Source organism: Hemiscyllium ocellatum, chromosome 23 (genome assembly GCF_020745735.1).
Source record: "Hemiscyllium ocellatum isolate sHemOce1 chromosome 23, sHemOce1.pat.X.cur, whole genome shotgun sequence".
In the NCBI taxonomy this organism is placed as follows: Eukaryota; Metazoa; Chordata; class Chondrichthyes; order Orectolobiformes; family Hemiscylliidae; genus Hemiscyllium; species Hemiscyllium ocellatum.
Window position 1 is genome coordinate 28,661,863 of NC_083423.1, and position 25,840 is coordinate 28,687,702.

The following is a 25,840-nucleotide window of genomic DNA, read 5'->3' on the forward strand; positions in this document are numbered from 1 at the left end:
TTGCAATTTACTATTTATCAGGGATGCGAAGGCCCAGTGGTATTATTACTGAACTGTTAATCTAGAGACTCAGGTAATGTTCTGGAAGTGCTGAAAATGTGTTGCTGGTTAAAGCACAGCAGGTTAGGCAGCAGGTTATGCCCGAAACATCGAATTTCCTGTTCCTTGGATGCTGCCTAACCTGCTGTGCTTTAACCAGCAACACATTTTCAGCTGTGATCTCCAGCATCTGCAGACCTCATTTTTTACCCTAATGTTCTGGGGGCTCAGTTTTGAACCCTACCATGCCAAATGGTGGAATTTGAATTCAATGTAAACCTGGAATTAAGAGTAGAATAATGACGATGAACCTATTATTGATTGTCAGAAAAGCCCATCTGGTTCACTATTGTTCTTTAAGGAAGAAAACTACCATCCTTATCTGGTCTGGCCTACATGTGACTTCAGACCCATAGCAATTGGTTGACTCTAAACTGCCCTCTGGGCAATTAGGGATGGGTATTAAATGCTAGTCTAAGCAGTGACACTCCTATCCCGTGAATGAATTAAAAAAGGGAACCATTTCAAATAATGGATGCCAAGTCTTCATGCAATCCTTGGCTAATGAATTAATCACAGGCACAATTCAAAGTCCTTTAGATTAGATTCCCTACAGTGTGGAAGCAGGCCCTTTGGCCCAACCAGTCCACACTGACCCTCCAAAGAGTAACCCACCCAGACCCTTTTCCCTCTGATTAATGCACCTAACGCTATGGGAAATTTAGCATGGCCAATTCACCCAACCTGCACATCTTTGGACTGCGGGAGGAAACAGGAGGAACCCAGAGGAAACCCATGCAGACACGAGGAAAGTGTGCAAACTCCACACAGATAGTCACTCAAGGCTGGAATAAAATCTAGGACCCTGGTGCTGTGAGGCAGCAGTGCTAACCACTGAGCTACCGTGCCACCCCAAATGAGGTGACATTATGTAATAATGAGATGCTAAAGAATGAAAATAGGCCATTAACGAGGTTCTCATCCAGATGTTAAAACCTTATGCAGAAAATTGGACATTTTCCTCAAAGCCAAAACACAACTTTCTATTCCCACCATATCTTCCCAGTATCATTCCTTAAGTTTGGTGCCCAGAATGGGTGACTCCAGCGGAGGCCTAATCATTGGCTGTGGAATGTTTTTAAATTCTATGTCTCTTGATCTAACATATTTTTAACATTGTTCTCAATGTGTCCTATCACTCTTGAATATATATATACACATATTCTCTCTGTTCATGTTTACAGCTAAAAAAATTGTAATATAGAGTTCATATTGCCCTGCCTCAAGCTGCCTGCCAAACTATTAAGCTTCACCATTCTGTGTTATATTTTATGCATCTATTGTGCAAGTCTGCAGATGTCCTGCTGATTCTTGTTACAGTTTATCTCTTTGCTTAGTACAGGGATATATTCAAATTTCCCTGATTTGAAAATTCCAAAGATCTCTTCATTATAACAGATTAGACATCCTAGATGTTGGAGCATATTGTCCTTTGGCCATCATTAAATTGGTTATCACCATTCCAGCTTTGCATATCTTTGAAAGTAGGTTAGCTTATTGTTAGATGAATATTTGCATTGCAATTCATTGATTGGTTATGACTTCTGTTTAGGATCCAGAGTTCAGAGACCAGTGCATTTTGCCTTGAAACTAATCACACATGGCTCAATCTTGTTCAGTTAGATATGCGCCTTAAAGTTATGTCGATAAATGATTTTTTAAAAGGTTATATCTGTATCTAAAAACATGGGAAAATAAAGCTCACTGTTACTATCACAATTATTGACAGTCCAGATGATAATCTATGCTTTCCAAATAACTAGCTTGTGCAGCTAAACATTTCCAAGGTGTTAATGTCTGCCATACTTTAATGGTTAATGCTTAAGGTTTAAGTGTTAATGTCTACCATGACATTAGATGTTAATGTCTACTGTACTTTGCAGCAAATAGCATGGAATACTTTGAAATATAGGAGTACATTTTTCTCTCATGAGCCTACCACATAAGCACTTCAGTTAAGACAAGAAAACAATTACCAGAAAGAATTCTGAAAGTAATAACCAACTTTTAGCACAAGCACTGCTGAACAATCAGTTATCCTCATATTACCTGCAAATATTATTCTAGATCTCATGCTGAATGCAATGTGGAAAGCCTTTATTAGCCTATATTAGGCAGTCAGAGCATGTGCATTATTGCTTGCCAACATGATACCAGTTGCTATGAGGTTTGCCACTGAATTTCAATTAAGTACAGCACACTTTCTTCTGGTTAAAAAATCTCACCAAGCAACAAGTCTCCTCCATAATCATTACAGGCAGAATATTCCTCTGGTTTTCCAATAGTTTAGGCCTGACTTTCAACCTATAAATGTGTGGAGAAGAAAAGCCAACAATCATAGGGTGAGCAAGCTAATGTGATCTGAGAGATTAAAAGATGTGAAAGACTAGGACCCAGCTGCGAACTTTAGAAAGGCTAAATGTAACATCTAGATTACCTCGAGAGAGATATTTCAACAACATTTCCACGCAAGATCAGTACACACTCTTTTTAATGTATAGCATAACAAAACTTAAGTGTCTACAAATTTAGAAAAATAAAACAAAAGTAATCCTAAATTTTTAAACAAATACATTAAAATACATTAACAAGGAGAAACACACTCTTAAAAAAGAGAAAAGCAGGAATGGAATGGGGTAATTTTGACAAATAAAACACACTTACATTAAAATAAGTTACTGGAAAAATGAGACTCGTCTACTGCTCTCATCTGTTTCCATTTCCTACTCAAGTACAGGAGATCCTGCTCTCATCTGTTTCCATTTCCTTCCCAAGTACAGGAGATCCTTGGGCCGCAGATTTGAGCTACAAGAGGCAGGAACAGTCTGAAGAATCTCAAATAAACTTTCATAATCAATAGTCCACTTCTGCTAATTATCTAGTAGTTCGAATTCAATAATTTCCACAAAGGACTGTGTTGGTTGTAATCAAAATTTGAATAGTTGTAATGAATTCAGCATGTTTTTAAATTTTGTAATGAAATATTTAACATATTTATGTTCATTTTATTTTCTTTCTTTATGTTGTTCCTGAACTAAAATTTAAAATGCTCAACTTTCTTTGAAAAGATATGCTGTACCCCTACCAGTATAGTCGTAGTATTTTTTTTGTAGCAAAGAATAATTGAGTAAATAATTATATGGCAAAAAATTTTCTGCAATTAGTTGACAGGTTTAATTGGGCATTTCCTAATGTATAGATAATGGAACAGCATTTATGCTATGAATGTAAGCCTTGACTTGAATGGTTGCAGTATGCCTCTGCCTCTGGGTTCGAGTTCAATTCAGAAGCTAGTTACACGAGTGAAATATTGAGTAGTGCTGCAGTGTGGGAGGTATGATCTTTTGGATGAGACATTAAACAAGTCCTGCCTACTGCCTTCAATGAACAATCTCTGTGTTTTTACTCAGACACCAATTATATCTCTACAACATCATTCAAATCGCCCTACCTCAGCTCCACTGCTGCTAAAACCATCATCGGTGCCTTCAGTACTTTTAGACTTGACTATTCTATTACACAGAAGAAAGTGAGGACTGCAGATGCTGGAGATCAGAGCTGAAAATGTGTTGCTGGAAAAAAGCAGCAGGTCAGGCAGCATCCAAGGAGCTGGAGAATCGACATTTTGGGCATGAGCCCTTCTTCAGGAATGAGGAAGGTGTGCCAAGCAGGCTAAGATAAAAGGTAGGGAAGAGGGACTTGGGAGAGGGGCGTTGGAAATGCGATAGGTGGAAGGAGGTAAAGGTGAGGGTGATAGGCCAGAGTGGGGGTGGGGGCGGAGAGGTCAGGAAAAAGATTGCAGGTTAGGAAGATGGTGCTGAGTTCGAGGGTTGGGACTAAGACAAGGTGGGTGGAGGGGAAATGAGGAAACTGGAGAAATCTGAGTTCATCCCTTGTGGTTGGAGGGTTTCTAGGCGGAAGATGAGGTGCTCTTCCTCCAGCCGACGTGTTGCTATGGTCTGATGATGGAGGAGTCCAAAGACCTGCATGTCTTTGATAGAGTGGGAGGGGGAGTTGAAGTGTTGAGCCACGGAGTGGTTGGGTTGATTGGTCCGGGTGTCCCAGAGGTGTTCTCTGAAACGTTCTGCAAGTAGGCGGCCTGTTTCCCCAATATAGAGGAGGCCACATCGGGTGCAGTGGATGCAGTAAATGCAAGTAAACCACAAGAAATGCAAAACTTGCACCCACACCTCCCCCCTTACTTCCCTCCAAGGCCCCAAGGGATCCTTCCATATTCGCCACAAATTTACCTGCACCTCCACACATATCATTGAAGTCACCCAAGAGTCTCTCCCAGTTTCTCACACCAACTCTGATACATTCATCAGCCCTAGCTCCTAGGTAGACAAAGCCTCAACTTTAATATGCTACTTTTATTTTCAAATCTCTCCATTGTTTCACAGCTCCTTATCCTTGTCATCAACTTCAGCCATAAAATCCTCCACGATATCTGCACTTCCCACATTTTGGCCTCTTCAGCATCCCCAATTTTAATCGGTCAATGCCCTTAAGTCCAGACTTCCTTTCATAAACTTCTCCACCTTTAAGTAAACCTACCTCTGACCTGCCTTGATGTCGCATGTGGTTCACTGTCAGATTTGTTTCCTAAAATTCCTGTGAAACACAAAGGGATATTTTGTCAAAGGTGTTATATGATGCAAGCTGTTGTTGATGTGAGGATTCAGGGGAACATAGAAGTCTCTCATTGATCTGGCCAACAATTAACTACCCAAACAATATCACCAAAAATACTTTATTTGGGCACTTAACTTAGTGTTGTACACTGGGACTTTGCCGCACATAAATTGGTTGCCATATTGTAGAAATGCAAGGTTCTTTATTTTTGTCTTGCCGGAGAAGGATGAAAAATTAATATTAAATCTACACACTGACACATTTGTCACCCATACTCTGAAAACAAAGCTGAAACACAAAAAATTGCAGTGTCAAATGCAAAATGACTGTGGTGTACCAACAAACCATTTCAAAACTTAATTTGCTGCTGATGATTTTAAGAACAAAGTGCAAATCTTGTAGCAATCTAAAAAGCAATTTGTGACACTTTGAGAAACTAACCTGTGTGGATAATATCAGACATTTAGAAGGTGAACATGAGAAGGTGGTAGTATATTATGAGATATAATGGTGTCACTGAGGTGTCAGCTGCATGTCATATCACTGCAGCTTAAGTTGTACTGTAGATGCGGAAACCCGGTAAATAATTGACCAAAAATATTTACATTGTAGTGACCGACAATTTATTGTAATGTGTTTTGAAAAATGTAAATATTTGAAACAAAAACAAAGAACGAAAAGAATTACCGCACAGGAAAAGCCCTTCGGCCCTCCAAACCTGCACTGATCCAGATTCTCTATCTGAACGCTCTATTTTGTAAGGATCTGTATCCCTCTGTTCCATGCCCACACATGTAGCTGTCTAGATACATCTCAAATGCTGCTATCATGCCTGACTCTACCACCTCCACTGGCAATGCGTTCCAGGCACCCACCACTCTCTGCATAAAGAACTTACTATGTGTATCTCCCTTGAAGTTTTCCCTCTCACCCGAACTCGTGGCCCCTAGTAATTGAGACCCCCACTATGGGAAAAATATTTTTGCTATCCACCCTGTCTATATTCTCATGATTTTGTAGACTTCAATCAGGTTCACCCTCAAACTTTGTCTTTGTTATCTTAGCTAGGGTGTTTGTTTAACCAGGATGATTAGATTTGCCAAGCTCTGGGTGTCCCGAGTTAATACAGATATATGTGCAAAGCTCCAATTCCTTTGATTGGGAGCTTTATGTCGAGCATAGCTGTTCTGTATTTTGTGTTTTTTTGGGTTTTTTTTGCTTTACTTTCTTTTTTTTTGGTGTTGCTTTGCACAGTGTTAGGGTTTGCTTTGTATTATAGGGTAGGTTAGTAGTTAGTAGATAGTAGTTGTATTGTAATTTGTGTTTTTCTTTCTTTTTATTATACTGATATTTGTTATTGATTGTTTTTTCAATAATTTTATATATTTGTAAAGTTAAAAAAATTTGCTAATAAATATATTTACAAAAAAAAAAGCTTTGTCATTCCACTGAAAATAAACCTAAATACTCAACCTCTCATCATAGCTAGCACCCTCCACATCAGGCAACATGCTGGTGAACCTCCTCTGCACCCTCTCCAAAGCATCCACATCCTTTTGGTAATGTGGCTGAACCAAAGTCCTATACCAATGTAACATGACCTGCCAATTCTTGTGCTCAATACCCCGTCTGATGAAGGAAAGCATGCCGTATGCATTCTTGACCGCTCTATTGACCTGTGTTGCCAATGGACCTGAGCACCCAGACCACTGTTATCTCTGGTTTGTTACCCATGCCATGTGCTAGTGAAGTGAGGAATAGGGAGAGAGAGCAGTTAAACATGTGGCTACAGGGATGGTGCAGGAGAGAGGGATTTAGATACCTGGATAATTGGGGCTGATTTTGGAGCAGGTGGGACTTCTATAAACAAGATGGTCTACATCTGAACCAGAGGGGTACCAATATCGTGTGTGTGTGCGTTGGGGAGGGGAGGGGGTTGGAGAGGTGAATTTGCTAATGCTCTTAGAGAGGGTTTAAACTAATTCAGCAGGGGGATGGGAACCTGAATTGTAGCCCCTGTATACAGGAGGTTGAGACAAGTGAGGCCATAAATAAGGTTTCAAGGTCGCAATAGTGTACCAGCAACCAGGAATGTGGTTGGAAGTGTGTGCTTCGACTTCAGGAGCATCTGGAATAAGATGGGTGAACTTGCAGCATGGGTTGGTACCTGGGACTTTGATGTTGTGGCCATTTCAGAGACATGGATAGGGCAGGGACAGGAATGGTTGTTGCAGTTTCTGGGGTTCAAATGTTTCAGTAAGAACAGGGAAGGTGGTAAAAGAGGGGGAGGTTTGGCATTGTTAGTCAAGGACAGTATTACGGTGGCTGAAAGGACGTTTGATGAGGACTTGCCTGCTGAAGTATAATGGGCTGAGGTTAGAAACAGGAAAGATCACCCTGTTGGGAGTTTTCTATAGGTCTCCGAAAAGTTCCAGGGAGTTGGAGGAAAGAATTGCAAAGATGATTCTGGATAGGAATGAAAGTAACAGGGAAGTTGTTATGAGGGTCTTTAACTTTCCAAATATTGACTGGAAATACTGTAGTTTGAGTACTTTCGATGGGTCAGTTTTTGTCCAATGCGTGCAGGAAGGTTTCTGACACAGTCGGTAGACAGTCCAACAAGAGATGAGGCCCGTTGGATTTGGTACTGGGTAATGAACTAGACCAGGTGTTAGACTTTGGAGGTAAGTGAGCACTTTGGTGATAGTGACCCCAATTTGGTTACGTTTATTTTAGTGTTGGAAAGGGATTGATATATACCACAGGGCAAAAATTATAAGGGGGCGAAAGGCAATTATGATGTAATTAGGCAAGATTTAGGATGCATAGGATGGGGAAAGAAATTGCAGGGATGGGTACACTTGAAGTGTGGAGTTTGTTCAAGGAATACACACTAAGTGTTCTTGGTAGGTATGTACCTGTTAGGCAGGGTGGAAGTGATCGATCGAGGGAGCTGTGGTTAACTAAAAAAGTTGAATGTCTTGTCAAGAGGAAGAAGGAGGCTTATGTAAAGGTGAGACATGAAACTCAGTTAGGGTACTTGAGAGTTATGAGTTAGCCAGGAAGGACCTAAAGAGAGAGCTAAGAAGAGCCAGGAGACATGAGAAGTCTTTAGCCGGTAGGATCAAGGAAAACCCTAATGCTTTTTATAGGTATGTCAGGAATAAAAGAATTACTAGAGTAAGATTAGGGCCATTAAAGGATAGAAGTGGGAAGATGTGTGCAGGTACCAAGGAGATAGGAGAGGTGCTAAATGAATATTTTTCATCAGTATTCACACAGGAAAAAGACAATATTGTCAAGGAGAATACTGAGATACAGGCTATTAGACTAGACGGGATTGAGGCTCATAAGGAGGAGGTGTTAGCAATCCTGGAAAGTGTAAAAATAGCTAAGTCCCCTGGGCCAGATGGGACTTATGCTAGTATTCTCTGGGAAGCTAGGGAGGAGATTGCAGAGGCTTTGGCTTTGATTTTTATGTCGTCATTGTCTACAGAAATAGAGCCAGAAGACTGGAGGATAGTAAATGTCCCCTTGTTCAAGAAGGGGAGTAGAGAGAACCCTGGTAATTATAGACCAGTGAACTTTTCTTCGGTTGTGGGTAAAGTATTGGAAAGGATGATAAGAAAGAGGATTTATAATCATCTAGAAAGGAATAAGTTGATTAGGGACATCAACATGGTTTTGTGAAAGGTAGGTCATGCCTCACAAAACTTATTCAATTCTTTGAGAAAGTGACAAAATAGGTGGATGAGGGCTAAAAGGTTGATGTGGTGCATGTGGATATCAGCAAAGCATTTAATAAGTTTCCCCATGGTAGGCTATTGCAGAAAATACAGAGGCATGGGGTTGAGGGTAATTTAGTGGTTTAGATCAGAAATTGGCTAGTGTTAAGACAGAGGGTGGTGATTGATGGGAAATGTTCATCCTGGTGTTCAGGTACTAGTGGTGTACCGCAAGGATCTGTTTTGGGGCCACTACTGATGAGCGTCAAGAAGGATGGGATAGTAAATTTGCAGATGACGCTAAAGTCGGTGTAGTTTTGGATAATGTGGAAGGATGTTGCAGGTGACAAAGGGACAGCGATAAGCTGCAGAGCTGGGCTGAGAGGTGGCAAATGGAGTTTAAGGTGATTCACTTTGGAAGAAGTAACAGCAATACTGAGTACTGGGCTCATGGTAAGATTCTTGGTAGTATGAATGAGCAGAGAGATCTCAGTAGCCATGTGCATAGATTCCAGAAAGTTGCCACTCAGGTTGATAGGATTGTTAAGAAGGCATACAGTATGTTAGCCTTTATTGGTTGAGGGTTTGAGTTTTGACGCCGAGTCTCCTTTCAGTTGTACAAAACCTTGGTGCGGCCGTACTTGGAGTATTGCGTAGAGTTCTGGTCATCACATTATAGGAAGGATGTGGAAGCATTGAAAAGGGTGCAGAGATTTACTAGGATGTTGCCTGGTATGGAGGGAAGGTCTTATGAGGAAAGGCTGAGGGACTTGATGCTGTTTTCGTTAGAGAGAAGGTTGAGAGGTGACTTAATAGAGACATGCACGACAACCAGAGGATTAGATAAGGTGGACAGTTTATCTATTCCTCTGATCATCTTGTATGTCTCTATTACAAAAGTCATTTTCCTTGGATGGTGATGGCTAGCATGAGGGGACAAAGCTTTAAACTGAGGGGTGATAGATATAGGACAGGTGTCAGAGGTAGGTTCTTTACTCAGTAGTCAGGGCATGGAATGGCCTTCCTGCAACAGCAGCAGACTTAAATTAGATTAAATTACTTACAGTGTGGAAACAGGCCCTTTGGGGCCAAGTCCACACCGACCTGCCGAAGCGTAACCCACCCATACCCCTTACCTAACACTATGGGCAATTTAGCGTGGCCAATTCACCTGACCCGCACATCTTTGGACTGTGGGAGGAAACCGGAGCACACGGAGGAAACCCACGCAGACACGGGGAGAACATGCAAACTCCACACAGTCAGTCGCCTGAGGCGGGAATTAAACCCGGGTCTCTGGTGCTGTGAGGCAGCAGTGCTAACCACTGTGCCACCGTGCTGCCCACAAACTTGCCAACTTTAAGGGCAGTTAAATGGTCATTGGATAAACATATGGATGATAATGGAATAGTATAGGTTAGATGGGCTTCACATTGGTTTCACAGGTCAGCACATTACTGCGCTGTAATGTTCTATGTTCTCTCTGCACATCAATTTTCCCCAGGGCTTTTACATTTACCATACGGGTAACTCTTGAATTGAATCTTCCAAAATGCCTCATCTTGCATTTGTCCCGAATGAACTCCATCTGCCATTTCTTCTCCCATCTAACTATATTCTGCTGTAATCTCTGACAGTCCCCTTCACTATTTGCTACTCCACCAATCTTAGTGTCAACTGCAGAGTTGCTAATCAGACCACCAATACCTTCCTCCAGATCATTTATGTACATCACAAACAACAGTGGTCCCAACATGGAATCCTGTGGAAGATCACTGGTCACAGGTCTCCATTTGGACAAACTCCCTTCTATTACTACTCTCTGACTTCTCTTGCCCAGGCAGTTCTCTATCCACAGTTCTCTAGTTTACCATTTGTACTTATTAGGAAGAACATGATAGATGTAAATGCAGGTGCAGGGCTCAAAAACAGCAACACATTGTCCAGGTTTTATTCATAATTTAAAAGATCATATGAACTTAAGACATATTCCTGTTTTGCAACATAACCTTTGCAGTAAAACAGAACAAAATGGATGGAAGAGTGCAGGACAACTGGATTTTTCTCAGCAAATTTCAGGGCATTGAGTATCATTTAATTTGGCACTTTTATTTAAATACTAGATGTACAATGCTACCTGCACAATATTCCTGTACTGGTCTTGAGATAATGGATTACAAGGAAATACATTCAATGCCACTAAACAAACTGTTTTTGTAAATGGAGAATGTCAATTTTATTAGCAGCCAGTAAGGATTGCAGATGCTGGAAGTCATGTCAATTCTATTGTTGTCTTTTTATTATATTTAAATATTTCCATGTCCATGTTACAGTCTGTAGTGTGGATACCACTGCTAAGTGTTGACCTATGCAACGTGAGAGACTGCTGAAACACACTGAGAATCAGGGAAAACATAAAGCCAAAAGATACTTAGTATAATGAAATAAAAATATTTCACAGGCCAGTCACCTGCCAGCCATGGGTCTGTACTGAAGTTCTCGCTCAAACTGCTCTGCTGTCAAACTACCTTCAATAGCCTTACAGCCAGGATTGAACACAGAGTATGCGCTAACTTCACCTTGCTTCTTCTTGGATGGGTCTCGGGTCCCAACATAAATCCAATAAAACATTGACAGTACGAAATATGCCAGGCCAAACTCCAGCTCAATGAAGAGACCAAGTAGGACCAGCCAGAGCAGGAATTTCAGGATTGTCACGGCTGTGAAGATAGAGTGATCAGATTCAACAGGTTCTGCTAGAGATCTCTCATTGGACCAACTGTGGTCAATTTCTTCCTTTACCTGAAAGTAAAACAAATTCCTGTTTTAAGCTGAGGATCAATAATGCTAGTCCAGTTTCTTATTTGCTGGAGAAAACCTGTGTGTTTTACTTTACATTCACTTCACTGATAACTCACTGCTGTAGTTGCAACGATGGCAATAGCGAAAGCAGTCAAGATCAAACCAAAATGAGTGCTAAATAATGTCAAACAAGTCAAGCCATGATACACGAAATAAGAGCAAGTGCTGGAAGAACTCAGCAGGTTTGACAGCATCAGTAGGGGGTTGGGGGGGGTGGGAAGAGAGAGAGAGAGAGAGAGTGTTAATATTGTGACATAACTCTTCTTCCGAAGAACAGTCATGCTGGAGTTGAAGCATTGGCTCTTTTTCTCTTCACAGATGCTGCTAGCCCTGCTGAGTTTCTCCAAAACTTTGTTTCTATTTCAGGTTTCCACAATCCATAGTAGTTAGTTTATATTTAAGCTGTGATACATCATTGTTCCTGAGAAAAATAGATAAATCAATCTGGCATAAGAATGGTGGGAAGACACACTCTGATAATGGGTAGAAGGGGGTTGAATAAATATTTGAAAAGTAAAAGTTTGTAATATTATGGAGAAAGAGTGGGGAATGGATCTCATTGAATAACTCAATGAACTATTACAATCTCAAGAGGCTGAAAGGCCTCGTTCTGTGCAGTAATATTCTATGCATCACCCATCCTCATTCTAGACTGCCTCTCCGTCAGCCACTTCCAACCATGTGGAATCTCAGTATAAATCTTTTAAATAACTGAATAGATTCTGTCAGAATGCAGCGACTAGATATTTAATCATCAGCAGCATTCACAGCAGGTCACACACTTAAACCAATGTAAGTAATGCATTTTGAACACAAAGTTCACAAATTTCTCAGCTTCCTTATTTTATAATACTACCATTCTGTAGAAATTTTCTTGGGGGAAAAAAAAACCCTCAGTTAAGTTCCCCTGAATAGACTTTCTTTGGCAGGGATTATTGTGCTTTCAACAGCCCACATGCAGGCAAGCAAAGTCATGTGGATACTAGACAAGATACTCATGTTGTGCTACAAGAGGCCAGATAATTTTTCTTGCACAGGAAGGTTGCTTCAGAAGCAAGAATTACTTAGATTGAGAACAAGCCCCTTCAGTTCCTATGTTCTATTGCTGCAACACAAGTACTGCAAAACCTGCAGCAATTCCAAGAGGCCCCTGATCACCCCATTTCTCAAAATACTTAGGGTCAGGCAACAGCATCTTGCCAGTTGCATCTGCACCTCAAAGGCAAAAAACAGCTCAGAAATCAAGAGATCATTTAAAAGGAAAACAAGTGAATAAATGTTGACAGAACATTGAAGTGTTGGTTAGATGTGAATTATTCAGAGCTGACTCATACATGATAAACAGTCTTTTATCATTCTGTTACATCATGGAAGATAAGGGTCTGTTTCCACCTCGCGTTCTGGAAGCTGTTCAGTTCCATCCTGTGAAATTCAATTTTCACTTACACAAACAGTGCTAATAAGATAATCCAGAAATTAGAAGCAAAATGAACTGCCGTCAGTATCACTCAAAAAAAAGCAAAAACCTTATAGGAAAACAGTGAATTCATGTTGTTTGGGAGTTTTGCAATTAACTTTCATTAATTACTTATTATTGTTCTTGGGATATTTCAACCACAGAAACACAAAAGGCATTTTCAAGGTTCTCAACCCACCCTAGAAAGATCTCTCTCTTATATCATTCATCCAATTAAATTCACTGAAACAAAAAAAATCTCAACAGAAACTCTGCAATGTCACCTTTAAACGATAAGGCTGAACTACTACCAATCTTGGGTGATCACAACATCTATCAGGATCAAGTTGATCAGAATGTAACTGTGATTTGGCTGTAAAATGTTAAGCCCCAATCTACACGTGAAATATGGAAGAGATTTCATTGATAACACTTATCTTTTAAATGACATTTCAAGTACTCAAGTAAAGTGAGTGTAGAGCGTGGAGCAAAGAAAGTGAAACAGATCACTTATTATGAAAAGCTTGGTCAGATTTCTAAGCAAAATGTTTATATTTTCCAATTTAAAGTCATAAAATGCAAGATTGAGGAGTCCCACACACAACAATGTGACTGCAGTTGCACAGCAATGAGCAAATTAGACATCAGTAGAAAGTGTAATGTCATTGTACTGTTGGAGCAGGTTCAGTTTGTAGCACTGACAACAGATCGTGCCAAACAATCTTTTGTACGTTGTATAATCTGTTGAGTCTTGTGACTGCAGCTTGGTCCCTCTATTCCAATACTCTCAGGCTAGCAATTCCATCCTGCACCAGCTCATCCAAATGCCAGTGTCAGGGTTCTACCTTGATCAAGTCCTAATCAACAAACACACCTTAATTTCACCAAAACTGGTACCTGCCCAGCCAACATCTCTAATTTAAAGTTCACATCTTTAGAAGAAGAAGGGAAATCCTCACTGCTATCCCCGAGCAGCTAGAGGAGCATGAAAGAAATCTACAAAAGGAGTTGGCATTCCTTCTGCAACAGAGAGAGGCAGCTTAAAATGGAAAGAGCGAATCTGAAAAACAAGTCAAGAAAACCAAAATGGGACATCCCAACACCAAGAGATTGACTGGGTATTATTTACAGCTTGGTATTTACTGGTAGATTAATGGTGGTTGCTTGTGGTTGTTAATAACTGTGGGTACATTTTGTAGTGCATATCACTTTAGTCAGATTACCTGAAGAAATAGATTATTTGGGGGGGAAATAACATGGTCGGGTATCTGGAACTGGGTGCCCTGGAAAACTATAGCTGCAGAAAATACCAACTGCTTACGCTAAGAGCTTCTGTGTTTGAGTATGTACATTCAGATAAGATCTTTGTGGGTGGCATATTTCAGGAAGCTGTCATCCCACAACTCCAGATTCTTCACGGAAGACATTGGGGACCAGCACGAAAAAAATTAGGCAGTGTAGGAGGCATATCATGGCTGTGCAATAGCTGAGGAGAATGGAATCACAACCACAACACTGTGCTGGGTTTGGTTGGGGCAGCATACAAAATATTGCAGAACTGGAATTGCTATAAATTATTTTAACTGTTGGGAATTGCTACAATCAAAAACACCAGTCAGACATGACGTGTTGGTCTGGCTGCTGACATCATAAAAGAAATGGTTACATGATTGTAGGGTATTCCACGAAGGGAAAACCAGAAGTTATAATCCATACTGGAGGCAGTACATTCAATGGGGAAAGTGTTATGTTTCTATAGATAAGTTCCCAAAGCTGGGAAAAGATTAAAGGACAGGGCCTCCATGGTGATAAACTCTGGATTACCAACGACCATAGAAAAAGGAACATAAAATGACAGCAAAGCTGAGGTTCCACATTAGAGCTATCTAGTGGCTAGATCCTGCAATCATTTTAGTGATAGTGACATACCCAAAATGGAATCAGAAATGTTGACTAACGATCAACACTGGTAAATTACAGGTAAATGTTGCAGAAACAGGGAGTAAATCAGAAAATGCACATCCTTCACCAAGCTTTAATTTATAAAGGGCGCTGCTTTTAAATGTGTTTTTTTATAAGCTATAGCCACTTGCAGAATGTTACTGAACAGACTCAGGAGACCAGGGCAGTCAGGCGGAGCAGAGTGAGGACGTGTGAGCAGGAGACCCTCCAGACAAGGCTACATGGAGTGTGAGGGAGCTGGAGATGCTCTCGGCTGTGCTGCTGGGAGTGTGGGGCAGCTGGGAGTGTGGGGCAGCTGGGAGTGTGGGGCAGCTGGGAGTGTGGGGCTGCTGGGAGTGTGGGGCAGCTGGGAGTGTGGGGCTGCTGGGTCAGTGGGAGCTGCTGACCCTCCAGGCGGTGATGCTGACGCGGGCTGGAGGCCGCAGTTTCTGGGGGAAAGAGGGTTGGTGACACAGGGAGAATATTGTCCCTGGCTCCACTCACACTGCTCTCGGGGGACTGCTGCCGGGACTCTGCCTCATCCCTCGGGTACCGGAACCACTCCAACAAGGCGCTGAAAACTCCGCGATCTCCCCAAAACGCCCTGTCCTTCCGCGGCCTCGACAACATCTGCCTGGCACGCCATTCTGCCAACTTCCGCTCCATCCTGCGGGGCGGAAGTGTCTGGCACCAGAGACTGTTCAACACCAAAAACGGTCCGACCCATCCAGCGGGGCGGAAGTGTCCGACACTAGGATTGTGCCCCCATTCTGAGGGGCGGACGGGTCCGACGGTAAAGACTGTCCGAATGGAAGTGAAATAAAATGCTGGGGACGATGACAGTTAAAAATCACACAACACCAGGCTATAGTCCAACAGGTTTAATAGCTTTGGGATATTGTGTGGGTTTGCGAGTCCGTGCGGACAGAGGAATAGAATTAATGGGTCGATCGTTCTTCGGAAAGCGCTGACAAACCTGATCTTCTGTTTCTGACACCTTTATCTGATTAAAGGAACTGTCAGGGAGCCACAGTTTAAAGTTCACATTTATTATGGAACATTTCCTCATGTATTTCTGATGAAGTGCTTTTGCCCGAAATGTCGATTTTACTGCTCCTTGGATGCTGCCTGAACTGCTGTGCTTTTCCAGCACCAATCAAATCTAAACTACCTGATGAAGGAGCAGTGCTCTGAAAGCTAGTGCTTCCAATTAAACCTGTTGGACTATAACCTGGTGTGGTGTGATTTTTAACTCTGTACACCCCAGTCCAACACCGGCATCTCCAAATTAAGGATGACACGCCATTTGCATTCCTATATGTAGGCTACAGCTGTGTTTATATGACAGGATCAAAAGTGCTCAGAGTATTTTTTTACCCAAAATAACAGATCATGTTTGGATTGTATTCTCGCTTGGTGATCTGTGTCAGTTCCACAAGCTTATATCTTTCTCGTGATATGTTGCTTTGTCCCCTATTTTGTTGTGATGTTTCAAGTTACTCTGATTGCATTAACTCCTTGAGGAAAATAGCCACAAATTTCATTTCGTAAATAACAAAGCAAAGCAACTTTTATAAAACTGTTGAGCATGCATCCAATCATCAGCATATATTTCTTATCATGTGAACATTGTGGTTTGGACTTTGTTTCATGTAAGTAGAAAGTTTGGTTGGTAGGACTCAACAGCAATCAAGTTCCTTCTTATCAGTTCTTCCCTCTTGATTTGATCTCAAGTGTTATTTCGTGCTTTGACGAAAAGCTGGGCTTTTAACTGACTCCTTGGTTCTCAGGCTCTCTTTTTGCACTGACTGTTAGCTGCACACTACAGAAGAATTAGTCTGTTCTTAAACTAATTGGCAATAATGTTCTGTAACAAAATTGTTCTCCTTAGTATTGGATTTGCTATTGGTCTGGTTTTGTTGTTAATTGGAGGTATACTGATCCCAATTGGCGATACGATTATCCAAGATACTATAAATAAGGTAAAGTTTTATTTTATTCAAGAATGTTGTTACTTTATCCTTAAAGATCTTATAAATGTGTACTGGATATTTTCTTTACATTTACATTTTTGCAGCATTATAATGTTGATACTGGTGGTAGTCATGTGCTGCATTTATACTGATAGATTCCTGTTATGTTAATAGCTAATGCTGAATGGGTTATGCACTTGGCTAGTACCACTACCTTCATTTTTGGTATTAGGGTTTGAAACTAGATTAAAGTTTGCTTCCTTCCTGCTGACTTAGAGTCATAGAGTCATTGAGATATACAGCACAGAAACATTCCTTTCGGTCCAACTCGTCCATGCTGACCAAAAGAAATTAAGCTTCAGTGAACCTGACATGATTTGCAAATAAGTTCCTGAAAAAAAGAGAGATTTTAGATCTAGCATAGTTCAAATATGCAAATCTCTAAGTCAAACTTTTAAGCATCCCATGATTTTGGTAATCCAATCACAAATATACATAGCCCCTGACAGGAGAGAATGGCGTATACAGAATACAGTAAGAACGGCAGGAACCAGGAAGTATCAGACCTTCATTCCATTTTGAGATGCATACCTTGATATTGTTGTGGAAGGGAGCAGCGCTGAGATAGATATGGAGGAAATGGTATTACTGAATTAAAAATGAAGAACTGTAGATGCTGGAATCTGAAAGAAAAACAGGAAGTACTGAAAAAGTTCAGCAAGTCTGGCAGCATCTGTGGAGAGAGAAAAACAATTAGTATTTTGAGTCCAGTGACCTCCTGGTCAGAACTTAAAAATAACTGGAAAAGGTGGTATTTATGTTGATGATGGAATAGGTTTGGGGGTGATGAATAAAAGCCCTGGAGATTTTGCCCACAGAGCAGGAGAGAGGAAAAACAGGGATGGGCAAACAAAGAGATTAGCAATGAGAAACTGACAAAGAAAAGGAAATGCTGGATAGGGTGCTAATGAGAAATGTAAATGATTGAAAATGTGTTGGTTGTGCCGGGAGCAAAGTTGAGAGTGTGGTGCTGGAAAAGCACAGCAGGTCAGGCAGCATCCGAGGAGCAGGAGAATCGACATTTCGGGCATAAGCCCTTCATCAGGAATTGCTGGGAGCAACCCATACAAAGCAGGAGGGTAAAGAGCATAAGGAGGGTGTTCACATTCTGAAATTGTTAAACTGGGTGTTGAATCCTGATGACTGTAAAGTGCTGAAGTAGAATATTTGGTTGTATTCTTGCTTGCATTGGGCTTCACTGAAACACCACAACAGGCCTGGGAGAACACGGTGGTGTTTTGAAGTACCAAACCACTGGAAGTTCAGGATCATTTTTATGGACATCTCTGCTTCAGGCCACTGAAACAGTACTTTAACGAAACTGATCCTATTTTCAATTCTGCCAAACGCTCACTGAACCTGAAATTTTAGTTCTGTGTTTCTCTCCAGGTGCTGCCAGGCCTGCTGAATTTCTTCAGCACTTTCTATTTTTGTTCAAGTGTTACTGTCAGGTGTTATTCTCAATTCCACCTTAGTGCTTCTAACCTGGAGTATTTTGTAGATGATGGAATTGGACTCACAACCCATGACAGTTTGTCACAAGGCTGGTGTGATGAAAGAAGTCTTTAAGACCTAAAGAAATAGGAACAGGAGCTGGCCATTTGTCCCCTTGAGACTGCTTCACCATTCAATAAGATCATGGCAGATTCAAAATTTCTCACATCCACTTTCATGTCTTTTTTCCATAACCCTTCATTTTGATCAAGAATCTATTTATCCCCAGTGTTAAGTATACACAATGGTTCTGCTCCCACAGTTCTCTCTGGCAGTGTTCCAAAGATTCTTGCCCTCTGAGAGAAGAAATTCCTTCTTGTCTGTTATGGAGTAGACCAGACCCCCTCAAAGTATATTAGGAAGGTAGCCCAGACCTTATCTTTTTCTTATTTAAAAGGTAAATGTGAGATGCTATATTCCAGTTGCAATTCAATTTGTCAAACTACTCAATGTTAAGCAAAATATAATTTATTCAACACTGTAGTTAAAATACACCAAAAGAAAGAGGAACTTGGAATAACTTAACTCTATTGAAAAACTAAACAGAATAACAGATTACTTTACTACTAAACAGTAACTTACACAATATTGTAATATCCCATAAACATACATTTGACAAAAGGCAAATTCAGAACACAGCTTGTCTCACATGCAACTCCTGTAGCAGGCAGAAACTCCCCAACTTTTTGCTGTAACCAATAGAGAGAAGGAATAGTTTTTACTTTTTCAAGACCCCAACAGCAACTGCTGAAAGTTAAACCTAAAATCCTTGTTTCTGTGGAAGCTTGGTAACACCCATTCAAAAGAACACCCAAGGTTTCACAAGTTGTTTATCTCCTCATAGATTGCTCGGCATGTGTCTTCCATCCCCCCCACACCACCCCCCCCCCCAATCTCTTTGTAAAATAAATCAGGATAAAACACACCACTTAAAGCCACAGTATCATTACAGCCTCAATCATAAATTGTAACCTCTTTATTCTGAGATTATACCATTTCAGGATTCTCCTATGAGGGGAAACATTCTGTCCACATTTCCCCTGTCAAGCCCCTTGAAAATATGTTTTAATGAGATCACCCCATATTCTTCTAAACTTCAGTGAATAGAGTCCCAACCTGTTTAGCCTTTGTTCAATAGGCAATGCCTTCATACCAGAGATCATCCTAGTGAACCTTCTCTGAACTGCCTTCAATGAAATGATATCTTTCCTTAAGGGGAACAAAATTGCTCATAGTAGTCCAGAGACTATGGACTCACCAGTACCTTAGTCCATTGTCGTAAGACTTCCCTGCTCTTATACTCCAACCCCCTTGAAATAAGCGCCAGTATTCCATTCACCTTCCTGATTATCTGCCGTGCATATGTCCTAGATTTGTATGTTTCTTGCAATAGTTTTCCCTTCCAATATGAACAACTACACACATTTTCCCACTTTATACTCATTTGCCAACTTCTTGCCCACAATTTAACTTTATATATATTGTAAACAGTTGTAGCCCCTGAACTGATCCCTGTCGAACCCCACTGGTCATGGGTTGCCAACCTGAAAAAGAAACCCTTACCACACTCACTGTTTCCTGCCCATGAGCCAATTTTCTAACCAAGCCAATACTTTACCACCATTGACTCTTAAGACTTAATCTTATGTGAAGTAGTTTGTTGAATGCCTTCTGGAAGTCCAAGTCCAATACATTTATTGGTTGTCCTCTATCCACTCTGCTATGACTTCAGCCAGACTCACCAATACTGCTGCTGACCAGTGCCACAACTTACAGCTTTCTCTGAAGTTTTATGCAAGTCAATGGCACACCTTGGAAAATTGAGAGTGTTGAGTTCTGTTATGATGATGAAGTAGTTTATTATTTCAGAACTAACAGAGTTTATTTCTGGATATTGTGGTATTTTACATTATTATATTAATAAAAGCATTTCTTTTCAATCACGTAGGAAGGTGTTCTTGAAGAAGGCACCCTTGCATACGAAAACTGGATACAAACTGGAAGTCCTGTCTACAGGCAGTTCTGGCTTTTCAATGTGAAGAATCCATCAGAAATTATGAACCATGGAGCTAAACCTGTGGTTGAACAAAAAGGACCCTATACCTACAGGTACAGCTCATCTAAATTAGGCATTGTCAATTTGTTCCAGTAAAGGTAAACCCGCCATTCATTGAGATGCCCAACTGTGCATGCATGCTCTCTCTCTCTCTCTGTCTCTGTCTCTCTCTCTCTCTCTCTCCCTCTTTCTCTGTCTCTCCCTCTCTCTCTCAGTGACTTGAGATGTTTAAATGGTGACACAGAAGGCCCTCACTTTTACCTGTGCCATGTCCTGAATTGTGATTGTAGTACGATAAAAGAATTGATGCCATCATGGCAGTGGACAAATTGGATGGAGTTCCTAATGCTAATTGTTTTCCAAGCATCCCTTGTGATAACATCTGGTTTCACTGTGATGCCCTATATTGACAAACTGTTTAGTCACAAGGTTTCATACATGAACAATGAGACCCTTGACATTCAGGGATTCTGCAAATAGGATTCAGGAGATGAAGGGAGGAAAAATGATGATGATTATATAGATAAACATCTTGTGTTCATTGAAACTAAAAACAATGCAGGATTACATTTTAAGGACATGACAGTATTTTGGGATTCAGATTTCGTAAGTGTTCTTATGGTATCCGGTTACTACCTAACCCTCTAGTTTGGTTACATCAATGTAACACATACATATGTTACATTTGTAAAAGTTCTGTGAATCATTTCATGTACTTCTGATAATTCAATAAGTTATAAAAAATAAACAAGGTCTGATAAATCAGTATTTTACAAGGTGAAACTGGTCAAACATTAAAAGCAGTTAATATCCTGTAATAATGTACATTCATAAGGTTTAATACAGAGTCACAGTAATGTAAATTAAAAGCATGAGATTTACCTGAAGCCAAATTAGGCAAAACCCAATGTCCATAATACTGTAAGAAATAGGAACGTGAGTAGGCTGTTCGATCCCTGGAGCTTGCTCTGCCACTCAATTGGATCAAGGCTGATCAGACATTCTTCGTGTCTACTTTCCCCAACTGAACAAGAATCTATATATCTCAGCCTTAAACATAGCACAGGGATTCTTCCTTCTCAGCTCTGTGTGGCAAAGAGTTCCAAAGATTCAGGATCCTCTGAGAAAAGAAATTCCTCCTCGTATCAGTCTCAAATTCACAACTCTTCCTTCTGAGACCAAACCGTCAGGTCCTCGGCTCTCCCATGAGGGGAAACATCCCCTCAGCCTTTATCCTGACAAGCCTCTTAAGAATCATATATGTTTTGATGCGATCACCTCTCATTCTTCTAAACTCTAGTAATTAGCCAACTGTTTAGCCTTTGCTCATAAGGCAATATCTCCATACCAGCAATCATTCTAGGGAATCTTCTCTGAGCTGCCTCCAATGAAAAATTATCTTTCCTGAAGTAAGGTAACTTAAATTAGTACAGCTCACAGTGGTCTCACTGGTACCTTGTATTGTTGCAGTAAGTCTTCCCGATTGTTAGTTGCTCCTTTTTAAAAAAATATTGACCAATAGTTGTTTTTGTAAATGCCATTAAATGATTATTTATTTTGCAAATGTCAGATCAGTTTATGTGATTGCATTAAGTATGAGCAGTAGACATTCAGCAATGCCAGGGTGAATATCTGTACTTTTCATAAAGCTGCTTTCTTTCATCAGATTTTAGTGATTCATATTCCCATGTCAACATGTACCTTTCAAACTATCTCTTCCTGAACTGTAAAAACACCTGACCACACAATTATATATTTTCTTCTTCCAAACATGTAGTTTGTGTGCAGATTTATACAGTACTATTGTGAAGAACTGGGATAGTTGACAAAAAGTTAAGGCCTAAGTGTCACTCAAAAGGAAGGTTTGCCATTTTAAAATTGTGTATTGGTAGTAATTAAATAAATAACCCCCTGTGACGTCACTGTGAACAGAACAAAAGTTTCTGAGATCAACTGAAAGGATTTTATTGCAATTGAGACTCCACTCTTTAGTTAGATTGTAATGGATTTAGGTCACAACATAGACCTTCTAACATTCAGAAAACTGATAATCCCACTCAGGTTAAAGGTCTTGCAAGCTGTTTAATTTATGGAGTTTAGTAGACATTTTGGCATCTCTGACCTAAAACCTTAAATAACTAGGACAAAATACACTTCTTAAAGCCATCATATCACCACAGTTGGCTAAGGCAAAGCAAGTTCTCTAGCACAGTGGTAATTTTTCAAATCTAGCTGTTTGATTATTCATGTAGGGATGCATATGCAGCTTTTGATGTGGAATAATCTCATCTCATTCTGTATCAGAGAATAGGCTAAGTTTAATATGCTCATTCCAGCAGCAAGCAATTCTATATGGTTATGGAGTTTATTGCTAGGATTTTGTATATTGGTGGGGATGGAAAGCCATTGAATGCATTTCATGCAAATGACCTCTGGCGTGACATCTAACAGACCGGGTCGTCAAACATACTTCATTATTTGGTATTTCGGCCGTTCTCACGATGAGGAAGTAACATTTGGGCTGTAATTTCTTATGCTTCCATTGTGAAATCCATGATCATACCTCCAAAGTAGAATCCTGTGATTGTGAAATCTGGGTCACAAATTAGGTAAATGCAGTCTGCTTTAGCGATGTTAACTTGGGGAGGGAGGGGAAAGAATTTAATCTTTGATGATTAAAATTACAGAACTAATAAGTATAAAAGAATGGACCTCAGCCTCCTACTTAATGGAATAGTGAATCAGCTTTAACATGGAATGGAAGTGGGAATAAAATTAAGTAGGGGTAGGGTTGCGGGGAGATCAAAGATCTTTTTGAGTGTCATATTCTGAGATTGCTGTTATAATTATAGGTGGCCTCTGGACCTAAGTGAAATTCCATATGATCCATCAGAGGTCAACTGAATTACTAAAGAGTAAAACTAACACTTACCCATAATAGTTTAAGATTTAAACCAATAGAAGTTTGTGATTCTTATAACAAACCAATTATTTTATCCGTTTGATGCTGAATTTATGAGAAAGTGGAGTGGATATAACTGAGCTCACTTTTACTTAAAATTGTGAGAGTGCACAAGTCTTTGACATTTAGATATACATGTGCCTCAAGAGGCACAATTTTGTTAGTTAGCTCAAATTTATAAACCCGACAGAAAAACCATTGAACAGTGTGCATCCTCACAAAGGCACATCAAAATCTTATGAAAAACAAATATAGAACCTATAGAACTCCATTTACATCTGACCACCAGATTCTTCACTTGCCTATGTTAATAATAACTCTTTTTCCTTTACAGCTTCACTCCAAAGATAATTCTTGAAGTTTATGGATACTCTTATGATTCCTTTTCATTTTGGGAATTTGCCACTTATCACGTTCAGGCTTCTCCAACTATTTTGTCTCTCTATGCTACCTTTAAAATATTGTTCAACATATATCTTTGCTACTGTACTTCTACTTATTTACTCTAACTTTTCTGTTTTTATCTGGTCCATCTCCCCTCCAAGAAGCACTTTCAAATATTCACTATTAATGCAACTATATAAGCATAAATTGTTTTATTTCCCAAAACAAATATACTTTCCTTATTACGTTTAAGTGCATATTCTGTACTGTCATTACACAAAGTGGAATACAGTTTGATTTTTTTTGTAGTGTTCTGAGATATCTGAGTAATCTTGCATTAAGACGGCTTTATAAATGTAAATTGTTATCATTCTACATCTCATTGTTCAAAGCAAAGTTAACTGTTTTACCTGATCTTTTTAATTTACATTTTCAGGGTACGGCAGCTCCCAAAGGACAACATTACTATAAATGATAATCATACAATATCATACCAACAGCCTTTTTCAGCCGTATTTCAGCCTCACATGTCTGCTGGCTCAGAAGAGGACAGAATCATAGCCCTCAACCTTGTTGCTGCAGTAAGCAACCTATTGAAAATATTTATTCAAGTCAATCAGTCTAAAAGGACAGAATAAATTTGTGTGACAAAGTACAAGCACTGACCTATGCTTAATCTGTGGCCGTTGTGATATTCATGTGTATTAAACAGTTCAGGCATTTTGCCTTTTTGGAAGCCTCCACTGAAAAGAGAGAAAATTTCCGTTAGATGGATAAGTAAGGCAATGGCATAAAGACTTAGAATAGACTGAAAACTTATATCACTAAATTTAAGTGTTGAAAATCTGATCTATTAACTTTTCAAACTTTTTATATCTTGTTTTTGCTGTAATGCCACACATCTGATTAATCATCCAGCAATTTAACCCCAGGATGATGTTCATGTTGTTTTGTCCATGTTAGTCACATGGTATTTCTAGGAGCTGATGGTATCTTGAAATATTGAAAGAAATATATTTGATTTGCATTTTGTAGTACGCATTTATTAGGGTAATACGAAGTTTAAGATCCATATAGAGCTGTCTTTTAAATATGTTTTAAGAGACAATAATTAAACAATAACATTAATTTGTATATATAGTTATATTTTAGCACAATTAATGTGTCCTACGCTTCATAGGAATATTATAAAAGAAAGAACACCACCACATGACATAAGGAAATATTAACTTAGATGAACAAAGGTTTGGTTAGAAGGACAAATTTCAAAGTGTGTCTCAAAGAAGGAAAGCAAGCTAGCGAGATGGAGAGGTGTAGGGCTGGAATTCCAGAGCTTGGAGCCTGGCCCATTGAAGGTGTATCCATCAGTTAATTTGGAAATGCATACAATGCCAGATTTGGAGGAGTATAGGTATCTAGTGGTGGAGCTGAGGGAGATGACAGAGGTAGAACAGGAAAGGCTTTGAAAACAATGATAGACAATTAGAAATCAAAACATTGAATGACCAGAAACTAATTTAAGTCAGTGAGCTCAGGGGTCAACAAATGAACAGATATGCTGAGTACCTCAGATTCATAGCAAAATGATTCTTATCCTTGAATGGATATAAAGGTGATCAACAATGAAGAGTGTAGGTTTCTGGAATATAAATCATTAAGGAGGTTATAAGGGGAATTGTTGAGTTTGGATGATAGTGTAAAATAGATGGATTCAACTCCCCATTAAGCATCTTTCCCTCTTCTTATTTTTATTCATGTCACTGGGAATTGAGAAATCAAAGAACTACAGATGCTGGAAATCAGAACCAAAATCAGAAATTGCAGGAAAATCCCAGCAGACCTGTCAGCATCTGTGGAGAGAATGAGAGTTAATGTTTTGGGTCCAGTGACCCTTCTTCAGAATTGATTGTAGTGAGGAAAAGGTTGGTATATATATGCTTGAGAAGTGATGGGGAGAGGAAAACAGTTTGCCAGAAAAAGAAGTGGGGAAAGATCAGCCTGGGAGAATGAATAGCTTCTAATGGGGACAATTAGTGGCTGACAATGGGTTGTTTGTGGTAGCAGCCCATATGATGACAAGCCCTGGTGTGTGGAGGTTGGGATAAGGAGAGAGAAGCAGGTATTCAGCCCTAAAATTGTTGAACTCTATGTTGAGTCCAGAAGGCTGCAGGATTCCCAAGTAGAAAATGAGGT

General features: G+C 39.9%; 1 protein-coding gene across 1 annotated transcript in view; it reads left to right on the forward strand.

Moving 5' to 3' along the window:
* Window positions 1-14,033: 14,033 nt before the first annotated feature.
* The window catches only part of cd36 (CD36 molecule (thrombospondin receptor)), a 37,940-nt gene continuing 26,133 nt past the window's right edge, over window positions 14,034-25,840 (forward strand). The window contains exons 1-4 of the mRNA XM_060842554.1: window positions 14,034-14,234; window positions 15,158-15,511; window positions 20,194-20,354; window positions 24,084-24,228. Coding sequence (XP_060698537.1) covers window positions 14,034-14,234; window positions 15,158-15,511; window positions 20,194-20,354; window positions 24,084-24,228 — 861 coding nt within the window. The remainder of the gene's footprint in view (window positions 14,235-15,157; window positions 15,512-20,193; window positions 20,355-24,083; window positions 24,229-25,840) is intronic.